We start from the raw sequence: 20,808 nt of genomic DNA, 5'->3' as shown, positions 1-20,808 counted from the left end.
TCTACGACCGGGGAAAAGAATAAGAGGGCAAAGGTTTATGCCCCCCAGTCATCTCCAGTGACGATCACTGATCCTCATTCCGGGCTAGTCATAGACACTGTAATGATCGATGATGATGAAGAAGCTAGTGATGAGGAGCTTCTTTACATAGAAGGATACGATCCTCATCATCTCAACTGGATGCTCGACCTATTGAGATAATTGCACCAACTAACGATGACGTCTCAGCACTTTGGGGAGAATCTAATATAGTTGAATATGCTAACTCTCGCTTCCGGACCCCAATTGTTGTAACCGGTACCGCGGGGCTGAGTACCGAGTCCATGCTGTCTTTGATTGGCGAGCATCAAACAACCATCACTGCATTTGATACAACTGCTTCCCACTCGTCAACTCCTTCAGCTTCATCTCCACCTTCATCACCACTAGCAATGGCTACATCATTTACATCTTCATCCACTCTTCCAACAACGATTTCTACATCATCTCCATCGGCCGCACCTGACCATGAAGAAGGTATCCCTCCTCCACAGTCCCCAGTTCATGGGAATTTGGGGCAAAATTATGCTGTCCCTTCTGAAGATCTACAAAGGAGGAGGAACATTACTTTTTCAGTCTCTACTGGGTGCAACCTGCTATCCCGGCCGGTGGAGCTTGCTAATTACCTGAAGCCTTTGGCTTCAGAAAAAGACTGGGAAAAGATTCAGGCACTCTCGGGGGAGTGTTTGTTGAACAATGCTATGCACAACGCCGCAGTGGTACGTTCCTTTCTTCTTCTATTATTTCTTATACTTTTGAACAAATATACTATAAGTTTTTCCTCCTTTTGTATTGTAGGCCAACTTTCTTGATTTTGAGGGCCTTCAAAGGCTGATTCGTGAGAAGGAAGAACTTACTCTTGAACGGGATCAGCTTTTGGCGGAACGGGACCAAACTGTTCTCCGCCTCTCAGAACTGGAAACCAAGGCTACCGAGGTCGTTGTTTTGGAGGCCCGTTTGCAGCAAAGCGAGCAATAAGTGGTAACCCTTAGCCAATAAATTGGGTCGCTGAGGGTTAGATTTGATGAAGCCAAAGCTAAATGGGCAGAAGTCCAGAATGTCATTCTTGCTGCAACCGATCGTGAGGCTGCCTCCGCTGAAAGAGTCAATAATTTTGAAGCAGCCTTAAACTCCAAAAGTGAAGAGCTTGTTGTTGTGGTAGCGAAACATGACCAGCTAGAAGCGAAGTACAGGAAAATAATCGAGCATAAAATGTTCTTTAGTTCAACTGTCCGTGAGCTCGATGTCAGTCTCAAATTTGTTAGGTCCGCCCGAGAAAACCTTTCCGCCGAAGTTACTCAACTCAAAGAAGAACTCAAGCATCGAGCGACTTCCCTCATTATTGAAAAAACTTATTCCATGTATAGCATGAAGAGAAAAACCTCGGAAGAGGCCAAGAATGGTATCATTGACATTGGTGCCGAAATTGCTAAGGCCCGAGAGCTTGAGTTGGCTGCAAAAAATGGACTCCCGGCGCAGTCTGATGCTTCAGGTTCTTCTGATTCTGGTTCCGAGTTTTTGGAAATTGAAGAAGGATCGGAAGGCGATGATACCTAAGACCAAGCTGGGGAAAATATTGAGCCATCGGTGGAACCATCTACTACTCCCAGGGATGCGGATACTTCTCTTCCTCCTAATTCCGGAGACGCTGCAGTTTAGCTATTTGTTTCTTTTTCTATTTTGTACCTTTATAATTTTTACGCGTCCTTGTAAATAAAAATATATTTTTTGCTCAAGTATCGTTTGAGTCTTACATTCGTTTGAATATTCATGCAAGTCTTTAACTTTCATACTTGCTCAAGTATTGCGCATGTTGTTCTGTTCGCGCTTTATTATGTGTAATCTCGGATACTTTTTCTTCGAAGTATTTTGGTTCCAAGTATTATCCCTTTTTCGCGAGGGTTTCCATGAGTATTTGTGCAAGTTTGCTTTTTGCGTCTTTTTCGTATGCAGCTTCGGGTGTATTTTTCCCCGATGGTATTCTAGATTCCGGGCATTGATTCTTCCAGAACCAACCCTTTAATGAGAGGGTTTAAGAGAGAGCCCTCTTATGTTTATGATGCTCTTGAAGAGGACGTCTCCTATTCATTACGGCACTAATATTTGAAGTACTTATTTAACTTTCAAATGGCAAAATTAACTCATCGTTCAGACAAGAAACTAGATAAAAATAAAAGGATTTCTTTTAATTTAATTCCTTCTATTTTCAAAAGTACATAAGCATTTTTCTATGCAGAAAAGAAATTGCCATGACTTGTGGCTATCTTGTACAACTTGTTTCTATGGGGCTGGCTGCACAGTCCCCGATCCCGATGATGTATTCTGTTTCCGGATTTTTGTTCCCTAGTTGACGTGGCATTCAGTGTTGCCGTATTCTCATATCATTCCCCCCCTAGTGTTCGAATGCGAAAAATGTGAATTGGAACACTGAAAGTCTTGTATCTTCGAAGATTCCACCAATGAATTGCTAGGTAATCCTTCACTCGGCAACATATCTTGTTTCCCCTTAGGAACCCATGCTATTGAGCGAAAGAATACCTAACAGCCCTCTAGTGCTTTGTGCTCATGAACGATCGGGTAACCTCTGTTCGGTAGCAAACTTAACTTCCCGGTGGAAATTTGCTATAGAACCAAAGATTACCTAATCGCCCCGAGTGAAGACTTGGCATCGGAGATCTTATTGTTGTTGTCTTCGTAGTATGCTTTCCATTGCTGCCTCGTTAAAAACCTTGCCAGAAAAACTCAATTGGGACAAAAACTGAACGAAGGGAAAAATAGTGCAATACATACTTTCCGTTTGGCTGTTATTTGTCAGCAGTAATATCTTTTGAGGTGAGCCACGTTTCGGTTGTTGGGCAACTTGTCTCCGTTCTGGTTCTCCAACTCGTATGATCCTTTCCTAGTGATAGCTGAAACCCGATAAGGGCCTTCCCATGTTGGGCCTAACTTGCCCGTGTTGAGTTTTCGGATGTTTTGAGTTACCTTCCTCAAGACCAAGTCTCCTACTTTGAAATAACGGAGGTTGGCTCTTCGATTATAATATCGCTCCATTCTCTACTTTTGAGCCGCCATTCTGACATGCACCAAATCCCTGCGTTCCTTGAGCAGCTCCAAGTTGATTAGCATTGCTCCGTTGTTCAATTCTTCATTAGCCTAGAAATACCTTAAGGTTGGTTCTCCTACTTCCAACGGTATCAAAGCTTCTGCGCCGTACACAAGAAAAAAAGGGGGTTCTCCCGTGCTTGATTTGGTCATTTTTCGGTAGGCCCATAGAACCTCGGGTAATTCTTCGGGCCAGTTGCCTTTTATTGCTTTTAACCTTTTCTTTAGATTTTGTCTAATCACTTTGTTTGTTGACTCTGCTTGACCATTCGTGCTCGGATGATAAGGTGAAGAGGTAATCCTCTTTATCTTCAAATCCTCAAGGAACTTTGTAACTTTTGCGCCGATAAACTGTAGTCCATTGTCGCATGTAATCTCTTTTGGTATTCCAAACCTGCAAATTATGTTTTCCCACAGGAAGTCGACCACTTCGCGTTCTCTGGTCTTCTGATAAGGACCCGTTTCCACCCATTTAGAAAAATAGTCAGTCAAAATTATAAGAAACCTTATCTTTCCGGGAGCCGGTAGTAGTGATCCGACGATGTCCATCCCCCATTTCATGAATGGCCACGGGGATAGAACCAAATGTAGGGGGTCTGCCGGTTGATGTACTAGTGGTGCGTAGCGTTGGCACTTATCACATTTTTGTACGAAGTCTTTGGCATCTTGTTCCATACGGGGCCAGTAATATCCTGCCCGAACTAATTTCAGCACCAAAGAATCTGCACCTGAGTGGTTGCCGCATATCCCTTCGTGGACTTCTCTCATGACATAGTTAGCTTCTGATGCTCCTAAGCACCGGGACAATGGACCTTGAAAGGATTATTTCTGGCTAACTTATCTCGAGAAAATTGATTATTTCGTTTCTCCAGTCCCAGACCAAACTAGTCGAATTCACCTTATAGTAACCATCTGTGTCCAAGACTGAGTTCATAAGTTGTACTACCGTTCTTGATTCCGATCCCTGGACTTCTTTCGATGAGCCTAAATTTTCCAATGCATCTGCTTCCGCGTTATCTTCCCTCGGGATATGAGTAATTGACCACTCTCGGAATCGTGCCAATAAAGCCTAAACTTTTACCACGTATTACTGCATACGTTCTTTTTTGGTGTCAAAAATTCCGTAGACCTGATTCACCACCAACTGCGAATCATATTTGATTTCGATGATTTCAGAGTCAAGCCCCCGGGCCAATTCGAGCCCTACAATCAAAGCTTCGTACTCTGCTTCATTGTTAGTTAAAGGAATCATTCTGATGGTTTGCCTTAAGGTTTTCTCCGAAGGTGTGATCAAGACTATTCTAAGCCCGAACCATTTTACGTTTGAAGCTCCGTCCGTAAATAAGTTCCAAACTCTCGATGTCAATTCTGACACCATTATTGCCTCCTTGGCCGCCAGAGGCAACAGTCCCGGACTGAAATCGGCCATGAAGTTCGCCAAGACTTGCGACTTAATTGCAGTCCTCGGTTTATATTCTATATCGAACTCACTCATTTCGACGGCCCATTTGGCCAATCTACCCAAGAGCTCGGGTTTATGGAGGATATTCCTCAGAGGGAAAGTAGCCACTACAGTTATTAGGTGGCATTGGAAGTAGGGCCTCAGCTTATGAGCGGCGACTACGAAAGATAAGGCTAGCTTTTCCAGATATGGGTAGCGAGTTTCTGCTCCCATTAAAATTTTACTGACGTAATAAATGGGATATTGCGTACCTTCGTCCTCCCAGACTAAAACTGCACTTACCGCAACTTCTGAAACCGCGAGGTAGACTAGCAACGTTTCACCTTCTTTTGGTTTTGAGAGCAACGAAGGGCTTGACAAATATTTCTTCAACTCCTTCAAGGCTTGCTGACACTCCGGTGTCTATTCGAAATTATTTTTATTTTTGAGTAGTGCGAAGAAGCGATGACATTTTTCTGATGAACGGGAAAAGAACTTGCTCAAAGCTTCCAATCTCCCTGCGAGCCTCTGAACTTCTTTTACGTTAGAAAATTGATTTGGGATGTCCTCTATGGCCTTGATTTTGTTGGGATTTACCTCAATTCCCCTTTGTGAAACTAGGAATCCTAGGAACTTACCCGAACTGACCCCGAACGCACACTTCTCGGGGTTAAGTTTCATATTATTCTCCCTCAGGATGTCGAATGTTTCTTTCAAATGCTTCAGGTGATCACCTGCATTCAAAAACTTAACGAACATATCGTCTATATATACTTCCATAGTCTTTCCTATTTGTTTTTCGAACATCTTATTCACGAGTCGTTGATAAGTGGCTCCGGCGCTCTTTAACCCGAATGGCATCACATTGTAACAATATATGCCAAAATTCGTTATAAACGAATTTTTTTCCTGATCTTCTAGGTTTATCTTGATTTGATTGTATCCATAATAAGCATCGAGGAAACTCATTAACTCGTTCCCGACCGTGGCATCAATCATTTGATCGATATTTGGCAATGGGAATGAGTCTTTCGGGCACGCCTTATTAAGATCCTTATAATCTATGCACATGCGAAATTTATTATTTTTCTTAGGAACTGCTACTATATTGGTTAGCCAGTTTGGATATCTTACCTCTCGGATTGAACCAATCTTAAGTAAATGGGTTACCTCTTCTTTGATGAATTTATTCCTTGCTTCGGCAATATGGCGCTTCTTCTACCTTACCGGGGGTATGTTGGGATCTAAGCTTAACTTATGCACGACTATCTCCGTCGGGATTCCTTTCATATCCTCGTGCGACCATGCAAAACAATCAGCGTTAATTTTAAGGAATTCAATAAAAGCCGACCTGAGCTCCGGGTGCAATCTTATTCCCAAATGGAATTTCCTTTCTAGGAATTCTTCGAACAACACAACTTGCTCCAGTTCTTCTGTCGTGGACTTCGTCACGTTCGTCTCTTCTGGTACTTGAAAATACCTTGTACCTGGTATTGTTCTAACTCTTCTGTCCCCGTGCTAACTTCATCTGGTTCGGGGGCAGGTGATGGTTCCGATAATTGCTATGTCGCACGTTCCTTTCCTTTGCTACTGGAGACCAAAATTGCATTCATCTCCCTTGCTGCCGGTTGATCACCCCTTATCTGTTTGATCCCCTCGGGTGTCAGAAACTTTAAAAATTGGTGATATGTTGAAGGCACAACTTTCATCTCGTGCAGCCATGGTCTTCCCAAGATGATGTTATACCCCATATCTCTATCTACCACTTCGAAGAGAGTTGTCTTCATTACTCCCTCAGCATTCGTGAGCAACAAAATTTCTCCCCGGGTTGTCACGCTTGCGAGGTTGAATCTGGCAAGGAGTTTCATTACTGGGATAATGCTTCCAATGAGTTTAGCGTGCTCCAATACTCTCCATTGTACAATATTAGCTGAACTTCCTGGATCCAATAAAACACGTTTAATTTTAAAATCTAACACATTTAAAGAAATTACCAGTGCGTCATTGTGCGGTAGCAGTAATTCGTCTGCATCTTCGTCTATAAATGTGATATCGTCTTCCCGGATCCTTTTACTACGAGTTATTGATACTTTTGTCTTCTTCGCTGCCGAAAAGGTAACCCCGTTAATTTCATTTCCTCCGAAGATCATGTTGATCGTTTGGCGTGGGGGTTCTTCTCCTGCTTTCGAGGTTTCGTGTCGCACCTGTTCCGACCATAATTATTTTTAGCTCGGTCACTCAAGAATTCTCTGAGGTGACCATTCTTTAACAGTGTTACCACTTCTTCTCGGAGGTGTCGGCAGCCTCCAGTCCGGTGGCCGTTAGTGCCATGGTATTCACACCATAAATTGGGATCCCTCTGGCTGGATTCAGATTTCATAAGTTTTGGGAATCGTGCCTCTTTGATATTTCTTATGGCTAATACCAACTCCTCCACACTGAGGTTTAAGTTATACTCCAACAAATTTGGGTAAGAAGAATCTCGCGACCTCGAGATTTCTCTATCCTGTAGCGATCTGTTGTTCCGGCCATGATCGGTCCTTTTATCAATGGTGAACTTGTCTGTTGTCCGGAAGCTCTTGCCGCGACCTTCTGTCTGCTCGTAGGGCAAAAACTGGCCCCTCAAAGTTTGTCTATCCATGTCAATATCATCTTTCCCCAGTCCTTTGGTCAACAATGGAAAGCCAACTTGATCGTATTCGATCCTTATTTTCGACTCGTACCGGTTGTGGACATCCACCCAAGTCGTTGCTTGAAACTCGAGCAGACTTTCCTTCAACTTTCGAGAACCGTACGAACTTCTCGGATTTAAACCTTTGCTGAACGCTTCAACCTCCCATTCATCTGGGACTGCCGGTAGTAACATCCTTTCCTTCTGGAATCGGGTAACGAACTCTCGTAATAATTCAGATTCTCCCTGTGAGATCCTGAATATGTTGGACATTCGGGCTTGTACCTTTCTGGCACTGGCATGATCTTTGATTAAAGAATCCGCGAGCAACTCAAATGAATCTATGGAATTCTCGGGCAATAATGAATACTACGTTAAAGCTCCCCTCGTGAGAGTCTCACCAAATGTTTTCAGCAACACATACTCAATTTCGTGAGGAGCCAAATCATTTTCTTTCACTGCTGTTGTGTAGGTGGTAATGTGCTTATGTGGATCTGAAGTTCCATCATACTTCGGCACTTCGGGCATTTTGAACCGCTTTGGGATTAATTCCGGGGCCGCACTCGATTTTGTACGATAATTGAATATACTTCTTCGAGTTCAGGCCTTTCAATACTGGTGGCACGCCCGGGATTTGATCCATGCGGGCATTTACTTCCTTCATGAATCGCAAAAGTTCCTCCTTGAACGGATCATTACCGTTGTTGAGGCCGGATATACTCCTCCCGGCCCCGTCGGAGCCAACTTCGTCCCTGGGAGTGTTGTTGTCGATTCTCTGTGTCGTTTGGTTTGCGGGAACATCGGGAGGAATTGGATCTCGCCTGTTCGCATTATTAGAAGCACCCGATAGTGCCTGCTTTAGTTCCGTCATAACCTGATCCTACCGCGTGAGATGGCCTAGAATGATTGCATGTTGCTCTTGCAGGACCCTCACTGCATCCGCTACATGCTCCTCATCAGTATCATCAGGAGTCGTCTCCCGAACCTGTCGAGGATACCGTCCGTCATGCACTGGTGTGGCGTCATTTCCCTCATTGTGAGTGTCACTGATTGAATCCTCGAAATGAGGCTTCTCCCCTTGAATTTCAGGGTTGCGTGTGCCATTAACAGTGTTATCTGCCATTTCTTTTGTGATTTTTTCTAAGACAAAATAATCAAACACGTTAGTAAAAAAGGCAATAATCAATTTAATCGCACGACTGTCTAGGCCCCACGATGGGTGCCAAACTGTTTACCCGTAAAATGGTATAGTTAAATTTGTTTGATTTCTAGACAAGTAAATTAATTTGATCCAAAAGATAATAAAATAACTAATGAAATATAAAATACTTAGCCTTAGAATGTAGATGGAACGACAGAGCTGATGAGTCCGGGAACAGGGTTTACGGGCACAACAATGATGAGATCAAAAGCGAGAAAATAAAATTATATTAAAATATTGTATAGAATGTAGTGTAAGTTAGCCAGAAAATTTATGTCTTCTATAATGATAACTGAACTCTCTATTTATAACTATGTCTAGGGAAGGAAGCCCTATGATCATGCCCTTCTTTAATGTCAATTATGAGGGCCATTGATGAAGATGTAACGTTAAACATAAATGCCAAATTTCTTGTAATGGGTCATCATCCTTAATGCTGCAAAATATTCTGTATTAAATGTTACCGGACGCAAAGCATTTAATACTCCTTTTATGATCGTTATTCCTTCCGGTGACAAGCGGAATAACTATGTTCGGTGGCCATCCCCATCTTGTGTTCCACTTGTCCTTCTTTTAAGCGGCTACGTGTCATGTCGTATTTTTTCCTATATATATTGGAACATATAAATAATGTTAGTCATGTTCAATTCTACTTATCATATATATCACAACTATAAAGTGAAATAAAATAGTGTGTTGTGTTCACTTTATGGCCAGAATGAAATGAAATAGTAGGTTGTTTACATGATATAGCTCTATTTCCGTTTCTTTTTTCCTTAATCATTTTGTTTTATTAATTGTTTAATAACATAATTATTTCTTAACTTATTTATCTTTTATGATAGTTTTCACTATATCAAATTTATCAAAACTTGAATTTGTGGCACTTGACATCACCGGGAAGAACTATTTATCATGGGTCCTTGATGCTAAAATTCACCTTGACGCTAAAGATCTCGGAAAAAATGTTATACAAGAAAATGAAGCATCAAATCAGGATAAAGCGAAAGCCATAATTTTTCTTCGTCATCATCTACATAAAGGGTTTAAAACTGAATATTTAACCGTAAAAGATCCACTTCATTTATAGATTAATTTGAAGGATCGATATGACCACCTAAAACTTACGATATTACCGAAAGCTCGGTATGAGTGGATACATTTAAGGTTGCAAGACTTTAAAATCGTAAGTGAGTATAATTCTGCTATTTTCAAAGTAATTTCTCTATTAAAATTATGTGGAGATACAATCACAGATGAGGACTTATTGGAAAAAACATTTTCCACTTTTCATGCTTCAAATGTATTGCTACAACAATAATACCGTAAGAAGGGTTTTAAGAAATATTCTGAGTTAATCACATGCCTACTCTATTTAATGAAAAATCATGAAGTTCGTCCCACTGGGTCAGCTCTATTCCCAGAAGTGAATGTTGTAGCAGCATATGATAAGTTTGAAAGAAAATAAAATAATTACCGTGGTCGCGGACATGGTCGTAGGCGTGGATGTGGCAGGGGACAAAATAATTATCATCATCATGGTGAAAATAAACAGGAGAACAATAAGGGTTCTCAAATTAATCCTTCAAAAGGTAAAATTAATATGTGCCACCGATATAGTATGAAAGGTCATTGGGTACGTATTTGTCTTATGCCAGATCATTTTGTCAAGTGTGCCTCCACATTGTTTTCTTTCTTTTTGAGGGAGGCACATCTTGTATATAAAGATGATAATTTTGGAGGCCTTGCAAATATTACTCATTTAAAAGTTGGAGACTTCTTTAAGGGTATTGACTGAAGAACTAATCATCTTACTGGGGAATGAAGCTATAATGAAAGTTATTATTTTTCATTTTATGTTTGCAACAAGTTTATTTTTCTTGAGTGTATTTTTCTAATACATCATGTGTTGCTGGTTTCTACATTTTTAATGTATAATATTCTTTTTCTGTTAGACTTTCATATTTCTTATGATATACTTTTTTTTTTTTTTATATGAAGAATATGAAAATTTCCCGGTCTTCAGTTGGACTCAAGATTAATAAAGATGATATATGTCTTCTGGATAGTGCTACAATACACATTATTTTAAGAGATAAAAGATATTTCTCTTATTTGGTAATAAAAGAAGCCAATGTTAATACAATAGCTGGTAGTACAAGATTAACTGAAGGTTCTGGAAGAGCAAATTTATTACTACCAGGAGGAACAAATTTGGCTATTGATGAAGCACTATATTGTAGTAAATCTCAAAAAAACTTATTAAGTTTCAAAGATATTCGCCAAAATGACTACCATATTGAGACTACAAATGATGAAAAGATTGAATATCTTTATATTACTACAATAAAGTCTGGTAAGAAATATGTACTTGAAATGTTACCTTCTCTTTCCTCTGGTTTATACAATACAAGTATTAGCAGGATTGAAACACATGCCATAGTAAATAAGAAGTTTACTAATCAAGATAATTTTATTATTTGGCATGACCGGTTGGGCCATCCTGGTTCTACTACGATGCGTAAAATAATTGAGAATTCACACGGACATTCAATAAAGAACCAGAAAATTCTTCAATTTAAGGAATTCTCTTGTGCTGCATGTTCTCAAGGCAAATTTATTATTAGACCATCAACGATTAAAGTTAGGATGGAATCCCCTGCATTTTTGGAACGTATATAGGGTGATATATGTGGGCCCATTCACCCTCCATGTGGACCATTCAGATATTATATGATTTTAGTAGATGCATCTACAAGATGGTCACATGTGTGCTTAGTATCAACTCGCAATATGGCATTTATGAGATTGTTGGCTCAAATAATAAAGCTAAGAGCACAATTTCTAGATTATGCAATTAAGATAATTCGTCTTGATAATGCTGGTGAGTTTACATCCCAGGCCTTTAATGATTATTGTATATCAACTGAGATACCAATTGAGCATCCGGTTGCTCATGTTCATACTCAAAATAGTCCGCGAAATCATTGATCAAACGCCTCCAATTAATTGCTAGACCAATGCTTATGAGAACAAAACTTTCCATTTCAGTATGGGGTCATGCTATTTTGCATGCAATAACATTTGTGTGGATAAGGCCCACAAGTTATCATAAAGTCTCCCCATTACAATTAGCTTTTGGTCAGGAGCCAAATATTGCCCATCTTAGAATCTTTGGTTATGTAATATATGTTCCAATTGCTCCACCACAACGCACAAAGATAGGTCCCCAAAGAAGGTTGGGGATATATGTTGGGTATGAATCTCATTCTATTATAAAATATCTGGAGCCTATGACTGGAGATTTATTTACAGCAAGATTTTCTGATTATCATTTTGATGAATCAGTATACCCAACATTAGGGGGAGAAAATAAGCAGCTGAGAAAGGAGATAGATTGGAATGCATTATCACTATCTCATTTAGATACTCGAACAAATTAATGTGAACAAGAGGTTCAAAAGATAATTCATTTGCAAAATATTTCAAATCAACTGTCATATGCATTCACTGACCTACCAAGGGTGACGAAATCACATATTCCAGCTGCTAATGCTCCAATTCGAGTTGATATCCCGGAAGGACAATCAATTAAAGCAAATAAGTCTAAGCCACTCTTGAAGCATGGTAGACCGATCGGTTCTAAAGACAAAAATCCTCGAAGAAGAAAGGGAGCAAATGTTCAAAGTGATCATAATACTGAGGTAGTGGCTCAAGAAGAGCCCCGATACATAATAAATGATAAGACCTCAGGGGAGGTCCAGGTATCTGAAAATAATGAGAATGAAGAGATCTCAATAATTTATGTCTCAACGAAAAAAATATGGAACCGAAATAATTTTGTTATCGATAACGTTTTTGCTTATAGTGTTGCTGTTGAAATAATGCAACAAGATGAGGATCTTGAACCAAAATCTATCAATGAATGTAGACAGAGAAATGATTGGCCAAAATAAAAAGACGTTATCCAGGCAGAATTAACTTCATTTCAAAAACGTAAAGTCTTCGGACCTATAGTTCGAACACTTGAAGGTATAAAGCCAGTAGGGTACAAATGGATTTTTGTGCGAAAATAAAATGATAAAAATGAAGTCGTTAGATATAAAGCACGACTTGTGGCACAACGATTTTCGCAAAGATCTGGCATTGATTATATGGAGACATATTCTCCTGTGGTGGATACTATCACATTCAGGTATCTTATAAATCTGGCAGTGCATGAAAAACTTGATATGCGTCTAATGGATGTTGTCACAACCTATTTGTACGACTCACTAGACAATGGAATTTTTATGAAAATTCCAGAAGGATTTAATGTGCCTGAAGCACATAAACGTTTTCGAGAAATTTATTCAATAAAGCTTCAAAAATCCTTATATAGATTGAAACAATCAGGGCGCATGTGGTATAATCGCCTTAGTGAGTGTCCGTTGAAAGAAGGGTACAAGAATGATTCAATTTGTCCTTGTGTCTTTATAAAAAGGTATGTATCTAAATTTGTTATAATCGCTGTATATATTGATGATTTAAATAATATTGGAACTCCCGGAGAGCTTCCAAAAGCAGTAGACTGTTTGAAGAAAGAATTTGAAATGAAAGTTCTTGGAAAGACGGAATTTTGTCTTGGTCTACAAATTGAGTATATGAAAGATATAATTTTTGTCCATCAATCAACATACACCGAAAAGATCGTAAAATGATTCTATATGGATAAAGCACATCCATTGAGTAGCCCGATGGTTGTAAGATCACTTGATATAAATAAAGATCCATTTCGACCTCATAAAAATGATGAAGAGCTTTTAGGTGCCGAAATACCATATCTTAGTGCAATTGAGACATTAATGTATCTTGCCAACAATTCTCGACAAGATATAGCTTTCTCAGTAAGCTTATTAGTAAGATTTAGTTCTTCCCCAACACAAAGACACTGGAATGGTATTAAACATATATTCAGATACTTGTGAGGGACCATAGACATAGGTTTATTCTATTCAAATGAATCCAAGTCAACATTAGTTGGTTATGCAGATAAAGAATATTTATCTGATCCACGTAAAGCTCGATCTCAGATAGGCTACTTGTTTATATGTAGAGATACAACCATATCATGACGTTTAGTGAAACAGACTATGGTTACTGCTTCTTCAAATCATGCAGAGATAATAGTCATTCATGAAGCAAGCCAAGAATGCATTTGGTTGAGATCAATAACTCAACACATTCAGGAAACATGTGGTCTTTCTTTGAAAGGAAATATTCCAACAATATTGTATGGAGACAATATTGCATGTATAGCTCAACTAAAAGGAGGATACATTAAAGGAAACAGAACAAAACATATTTTACCAAAATTCTTCTTCACTCATGATCTTCAAAAGAATGGTGAAATAAATGTTCAACAAGTTCTTTTAAGTGATAATTTGACGGATCTGTTTACTAAAGCATTGCCAACCTCAACATTTAAGAAGTTAATATACAAGATTGGAATGCGGCGTTTGCGAGACCTTAAGTGATATTTTAATCAGGGGGAGTAAAATTACGCTTTGTACTCTTTTTTCCTTAACTAAGGTTTTGTCCCATTGAATTTTCCTAGTAAGGTTTTTAATGAGGCAGCAAGTAATGCGTATTACAAATAACTATGTACTTCCCAGGTTTTTCCTGTTAAGCTCTTAATAATGTATATTTATTTTTACATGGCCATCCAAGGGGGAGTGTTGTAAATAGTATATGGATGAATATCTATGTATGAATAGTTTGTGGATGGATTTTCACACTTTATGTCCATCCTTTGCACTATTTTACTATAGTGTTCTTACCTTTTTATGCCTATAAATTGGCATGTAATCAGATTGTAAAGGACACACAATTGAAGAAGAAAAACTCCTCCTTCTTTCTATCTCTATATCTTATTTATGTTTTACTATATAATGTAATAACAACAACTGACACATTATGTTTCTCTTTTAAATTCATCTCAAGCCAACGTTATACAAAATAAGAATAAAAACGAAAAGTACTAGAAATGCTATATATTTCCTACTTTAAATATCTGTAACAGGGATATAAGACTCCTAGAAAGCATATGACCTAGAGTAATTATTAACATGATTATAATGTATTCTCAGCTAATTAGTATCACTTATATAAGAAAATTTCTTCCAGTATACCCTATTTTTTGCAAAGTTGCGTTAAATTGTCTTAGTATAATCATTTAAAAAAATTAATCGCTCCGTTCCAATTCATATAAACCTATTTGACTAGACGTGGAATTTAAGAACATCTTCGGCTAAGCTACCAAAAACTACTTATTTTGAAAGTACTTTTTAAAAAATATTTTTCAAAAAAAGTATTATTGAAGATTAGCAATTTGTGTTTGTACTTTTGTATAATATTTGATAAGCATGTTGTGGTTGGCCAAATCTTCGAATAAATACTCTTTAGTATTAAATTATGAAAAAAGTAAAGGTTTAATTTGCAATTAGTATTATTTATATAATATAAATAAATTTAAATAATATAAATAAATTTAAATATTTATTATAAAAGAATTCAATTAAAATGTAGAATATAAAGTAAAAATATAAGTTGAAGATTCTAATCAATATAAAATATAGTTATCCAAAATAATAATTTTGGGTATCTGATGTTACTTAATGTTTATATGATGATTTAAATATAAACACATCATTTAGTATAGACTAAAAATCTACTTTATAAATTAATATAATAAAAAGAGATATATTTATTGTAGAAAGACAAAGACAATTCAAAAGAGGAATAAGAGAACGAAAATAAAATTACAATGAAAATAGGGAAATAAAGTTACAAAGGAAATTAAAAAAGAGAAGAAATGATAGTAGGGACAAGAAGGAAAAGAAAAAGATTAAATTAATGAGGAATAATTTTAAAATATAAATTTATACTAAGAATATTTTTATCTTGAATAAATTAATTTTTTTGCTTCTACTTCTGATTCTTGAAAGAAGCTAGAATTTATAATTTTTCTAAAAAAAAGCAGTAAAACTGCTTATGCTGGCATGCTGCTACTCAGAAGAATTTTTTTATCTTGGCCAAACAACTCAAAATTTTCAAACAATGTTTTTTGTAAAAAAAAAAAAAAGTACTTTTGGCCAAGCTAAACGAAGACTATCAAAATTTGTGATTTTAAATAAGCCATAGTATTTGTGTGACTGATTTTTTTAAAATTTGTGGTGTTAACATATTAGAGCATTCGTTGTCGCTATAAAAACATAGAGGATGAAATTAAAGTTTAAGTTAAATTATTTTCAAATATAGAATATGATCATTTTGGAACAAACCTAACGAAATAGGTTTACATTGACCGAAATGTAACGAGTAATAGAAAATAACCGCATTAGGACTTCTCTCTTTTCTTACCTAGATAGATTGCTTCTGCTTTTTTTTGGTCTGATTTTCTTATCCAATACTCACCAAAAAAATAAGAGACTAAGAACAAAAAATAACACAAAAGAAAAATCTCTTGTCCAAACGCAATATTTTTTTAAACTACTTCATGGTCCGCTAAAAGTAAAATAGAGATTTCAAATAATTTTTGGGGGAAGTGCAAAAATAGCCATTTTCAGGATCGCTATTTAAAAATATAGCCGAATTTACAAAGTTTTAAAGTTTAAACGCTTCATAATTAAAAGTCAAAAATTAAAGACCACCCCTTAGATATCCTATTTATGTCATTTTCTAATGTTTAATATGATGCCCTTAAAAGGGGCTACGTATGCCATTTCTATACTTCTTTTGGGCCGCGAAGGGTCATTTTGATGGGCCAAGCAGCAAATCAATCGGGTCTAATCTTTTTTTCCCCAACACGTTAATTAGCTCACGATTGAGCAAATATTCAGATTTTCCTACTGTATGTAATCATGGGTCGGAGTATATCCCGGTCGCCGTCGTATTCTCGGCGGTACTCTCGGTCTCGATCTCCGGTGAATCACCGCCGCAGCAGCCACCGGAGCCGCCGTGACCGAAGCCGCTCACCGTATTCCAGCAGGTAAACTCTTTGCGGAATTTCCAGCTCTTATACATATATGAATTTACATTAAATCTTTATTGAAAAATGATTTTTTTATGCTCTAGAGCTAACCTATATGAATTTGAATCTCTGTCTGGTTGAAAAGGTGCAATTTTTACTTTAATTTTTTTTTCAACAAGATTGGTTTTATTTCTACTCAAATGTTTAGAAACTTAACTAAAAATAGTTTAAATTGAAATTTAAATTAAATGTATCTTTTCTTGTTGAATTTATGTGACCATATTAATCAGTTGGAACTTTTCTCCATCATTAAAACAACCCAATCCAGCATTCTAGAGCCAATTCCATGAGCATATAATTCAAATTTCAGCATTGCAAATTTAACAATAAATTGCTACAATTTTTTTTTAACCTGCTTGCTTATCACTAATAAAAAATAACAAGGGATCATCTTTAGTAGATATTTTAATAATAGAACAATCTCAGCTCTGAAAATTGAATTTCCATACAATAAAAGAAACAAGATAAAGAATCAGAGAAGACTTCCACAAATCTTCCAAATACTCGGTTGAGACTATACACTTTTTAGCAGCTTTCAGTATTCCTTAATATGGGTTGCAACAATTCAGTGTATCCATCCTCACTAAATGACTTCTTCACCGGTCAGTTTGAGGTTAAAGGGAAGATTCTTTAAAGATGAGTCTGAACTGTTGGCATTAGTATGCTTTATTTTGTAAAGAGTGCAAGGACGGACTTTTTTCCTGATATATGTACATGCGCGCAGCTTGTGTGTGATTAGGTAGCACAGAGATTTTCTAACTTCCATGTGATATAAAGCTGTAAATGCCTCCTCTCTTTTTTTTAAATAATGCTGGTGTCAGGGCAAGCTTGCATGCACCTCGACTATTCCACCAGGTACCTGTTACCTTCCACTACCAGTACAGTACTGGGTAACTTTGACCACCAATATTTAGGCAGATTGAAAAAATCATCGAGTATTTTTGTCTCTACTGGGATTTAAACCTAGATCTCCAAGGTTTGCGCCCACTAGGCCACACCCTTGGGTTAAAGTTGTAAATGTCCTGGATGTATCCACTTTCACATTGTAAGGCTGTGTTTTCTTTCTGTATTTCAATTCTCCTCTTCAGAGGATTGCTTGTCATATTACCTTGTGATCTTTTAATGCATCAATAAAATTTTATGTTTCTGCAAGAAGAAGGTTGGGACAGTGAACCACATGGGATAGCTTATATTTAGTGGCGGATCTCTTTGAAGTTGACTTGGACCTTCTCATTATCACTTATATACATTTCAAGTTATTGTTGCTTTGTTTCACAGGAGAAGAAGTCGCTCTGGGACTCGCCGTCGGAGCCGTTCACCAGATGCAAGACGCAAAAGAAGCCGGTCCCCGACAACGAGGCGTCACAGGAGACGACGAAGTCATAGTTCCTTAGAGTCTCCTGTGCCCAAGTCTCGAAGTCCCAGTCTTACGTCCACTGAGCGTAAAAGTGCTGCAGAAAAATTGAAAAAAGAGGAAGAGGAAAAGAAAAGGTTTGTTAGATGTGATGCCTTCAAGATTTTCCTGTGGCTATGAGCCTATATTCTTAAGTTGCTTTCTTGGAGGTTATATTTAGCCTTTAAGTTAAAGAAGTTAATAGTAAGTCATAAACAGAAAATAAAAAGAAACAACAAGAGGATATGAACAGCAAGCTCCAGGAAACTTAGTGGGAAAGAACAAATAGCTATCTTAGATGAGAGAGAGAGAGAGAGAGAGAGAGAGAGAGAGAGAGAGAGAGAGAGAGAGAGAGAGAGCTATATTCGATAGGATTTGGAATTTTGCCACATTCCATCGAATTTACTGGGTTCGAAATATGTTATTTGTATTTATTTAGTGGGGTTTTAAAATATATGTTCCAGAGTATAAGCCAAAGCTACTGGTTCAAATGAACCCGTAAAATCATGAAAGGTATCTATTTTGGTACTTATATAGTTATATGTCATTGTGGAGTTATTCATTGTGTGCTTTTATGAAATTACTGCTCATGTTAACATATTTGTACAAAAGGTCTTAGCATTGTGTTCAACCATTGTCGACTTTTGGCCTGTTGGGTTATTAGTAGAGAAGTTAATGACCTGATTGTCTTTGGGTCTGAATGTGCCTCACATCTTCGTCTTGTATCTTGATCTGGTTATATATCAAAATATGTAGATGTAACATGTATCTCGCTTGACGTACTTGTTTTTTCTTTTCAAACTTGGGAATTGCTGAAGGGTTGAGCTTTTATTTCATGTGCCCACTGTATTTTGAATTGATTGAATAATTTTCAGGCTACAGCTAGAAGCAGAACTCAAGCAATTAGAAGAGGAAACTGCAAGGAGATTGGAGGAAGAAATAAGGAAAAGGGTCGACGAGAAGTTATGTTCAGAGGAAGTTAGGCTGGAAATTGAGAGACGAATAGCAGAAGGTCACAGAAAACTGTTTGAAGATGTTGTAATTCAACTTGAAAGAGAAAAGCAAGCTGCTCTTACCGAGGCAAGGCTAAAAGAAGTAAGTTTCTCTTGCCGGTTATTGACTCTTGACCTTTTGTTGATATTTTACTAATCATTATATTCTCTGCTTTTTTACTTTTCTTTTTTGTCATCTTATTTTTATGAGATGAGATTTTATAGAAAGATATTACGTTTTTTACTAAAAACTAAAACTTATCAATACTTAATTTGGATGTGGAAGGAAGCAAGGAAGGTTTAGTTCTTCTTTGTTCTACTTGTACTTTCGTAGCAGCTTTTCTTGGAAGAGGTTTAGGCATGGGGTTCACTGATTTACTCCACAGACCTCCTGATTACTTTGAAAATCTACTTGTTAGTTCAACCTTAGAGAGCACATCTGCTAGATTTCTTCCTTTTTATGAATCTTATTCCCCTTTCTAACAACTCCAACGCAGTTTCTTATCATTCCATTTCATGAAGATTGAACTTTCATGCTCTTTGTCTAAATATACAGATCTTTGAACCTTTCAATAGCATTGTTTCTAACATAACACTGGATTAAACAGGAAAAAGCACGAAAAGAAAGAGAGGAGCTGGACAAAATGCTTGAGGAGAACCGGAGGAGGGTACAAGAGGCTCAAAGGAGAGAGGCTCTGGAGCAGCAGCGAAAAGAGGAAGAACGACTTCGGGAGTTAGAGCTCATTCAAAGACAAAAGGAGGAGGCTGCTCTAAGGAAAAAACTTGAAGAGGAAGAAAATCTGATGAAACTATTGAGCAAAAATAAATCTAGGCCCATTGGTTTATAAGCACAATCTAAAGAGAGATTCTTGCTCAGGTGTTATGAATAAAGATATTCAACATTGTGTGCCTTTCATGGAGAGTTGTAGAGCCACAATTTTGCTATATTTTAGAAGTCCACTCAACCAGAATGATATTGCCATGGCTCAACCCAAAGTCTTCATCGCTGGTTTCTACATTTGCTAAGCTCGACTTCCAAGAGTTTCTACATCAGCAATTCATGGCTAATGCTGTTAATCACTGTATTTTGTAAATCTAGAGGGGACAAACAGAGCCATAACCGATTGGTGAAAGTTTCGTCATGACTTCGGAAGTTAGTCCAATATGTATTTGTTGAACTGCTAGGGGATATTTACTCCCTTTATTAGTACTAGATAGGCAAAAATGAAAAAGCTAAACTTTGATCTTATGGAGATTAGTTTGATGTGGTCAATGCAAGATGCTGTGCTTGGCTGCCTCGTCTCGGAGTTACCAGGTCAGAGTTGCTCTCTCCCTCTATCTGGTGCGTCTGTGTTGAACTTTTTGTTTATGGCATCACCGGAACTACTTCGATATCATTTTCTCTTCTTTTACTTTTTAGTCAGAGTCTGTGTGAACCCATACAACTTTTGCTCTTCTAATTTTTTGTTCGAACTGCTAGTTCAATTGTTTCTTGATTTCATCTATTTATTCATTCAGTTCAGTCACAGGGGCCAGAAATACTTTTAGTTTTACTGTTATTCGATTCAGGTGACACATAAAACTTACGAAGTATTTCACAGTATCACTTTCACCCATGATACTGTTAGATTCCGTTGATTCAAAAGTTATTTTCATTTGCCTTGGTTGTTTGGCAATTCCAATCACACTGATGGTGTAGGGCGGGGCAGGGCAACCCGCTAACATTTTAACCCGCCCTACCCTGCCATGTTTAGCATTTTTTCAAAATTTTGCCCTGTCCCGCCCTACCATGCCCCGACCCGGTTATGTATTCTTTTAATTCTTTATTTTGTTTTTCACTTTGCAAGATGCTTCTTTTTTTCTTTTATAGAAAAAAAAATATTTCAACTCTATTGAGA

The 20,808-nt window shown here is 37.6% G+C and overlaps 1 protein-coding gene across 1 annotated transcript; it reads left to right on the top strand.

The window, feature by feature from the left end:
- Window positions 1-16,230: 16,230 nt before the first annotated feature.
- On the top strand, window positions 16,231-20,433 carry LOC107816389 (uncharacterized). The gene is made up of 4 exons (XM_016642100.2): window positions 16,231-16,483; window positions 17,804-18,016; window positions 18,794-19,013; window positions 19,519-20,433. The coding sequence occupies exons 1-4, from the start codon at window positions 16,356-16,358 to the stop codon at window positions 19,756-19,758; spliced, it is 801 nt and encodes a 266-aa protein (XP_016497586.1). The 5' UTR covers window positions 16,231-16,355; the 3' UTR covers window positions 19,759-20,433.
- The last annotated feature ends 375 nt before the right edge of the window (window positions 20,434-20,808 follow it).

Source organism: Nicotiana tabacum, chromosome 13, assembly GCF_000715075.1.
Source record: "Nicotiana tabacum cultivar K326 chromosome 13, ASM71507v2, whole genome shotgun sequence".
Classification (NCBI taxonomy): Eukaryota; Viridiplantae; Streptophyta; class Magnoliopsida; order Solanales; family Solanaceae; genus Nicotiana; species Nicotiana tabacum.
Note: the sequence above shows the minus strand (reverse complement) of the source record. Positions and strands in the feature narration are given on the sequence as shown.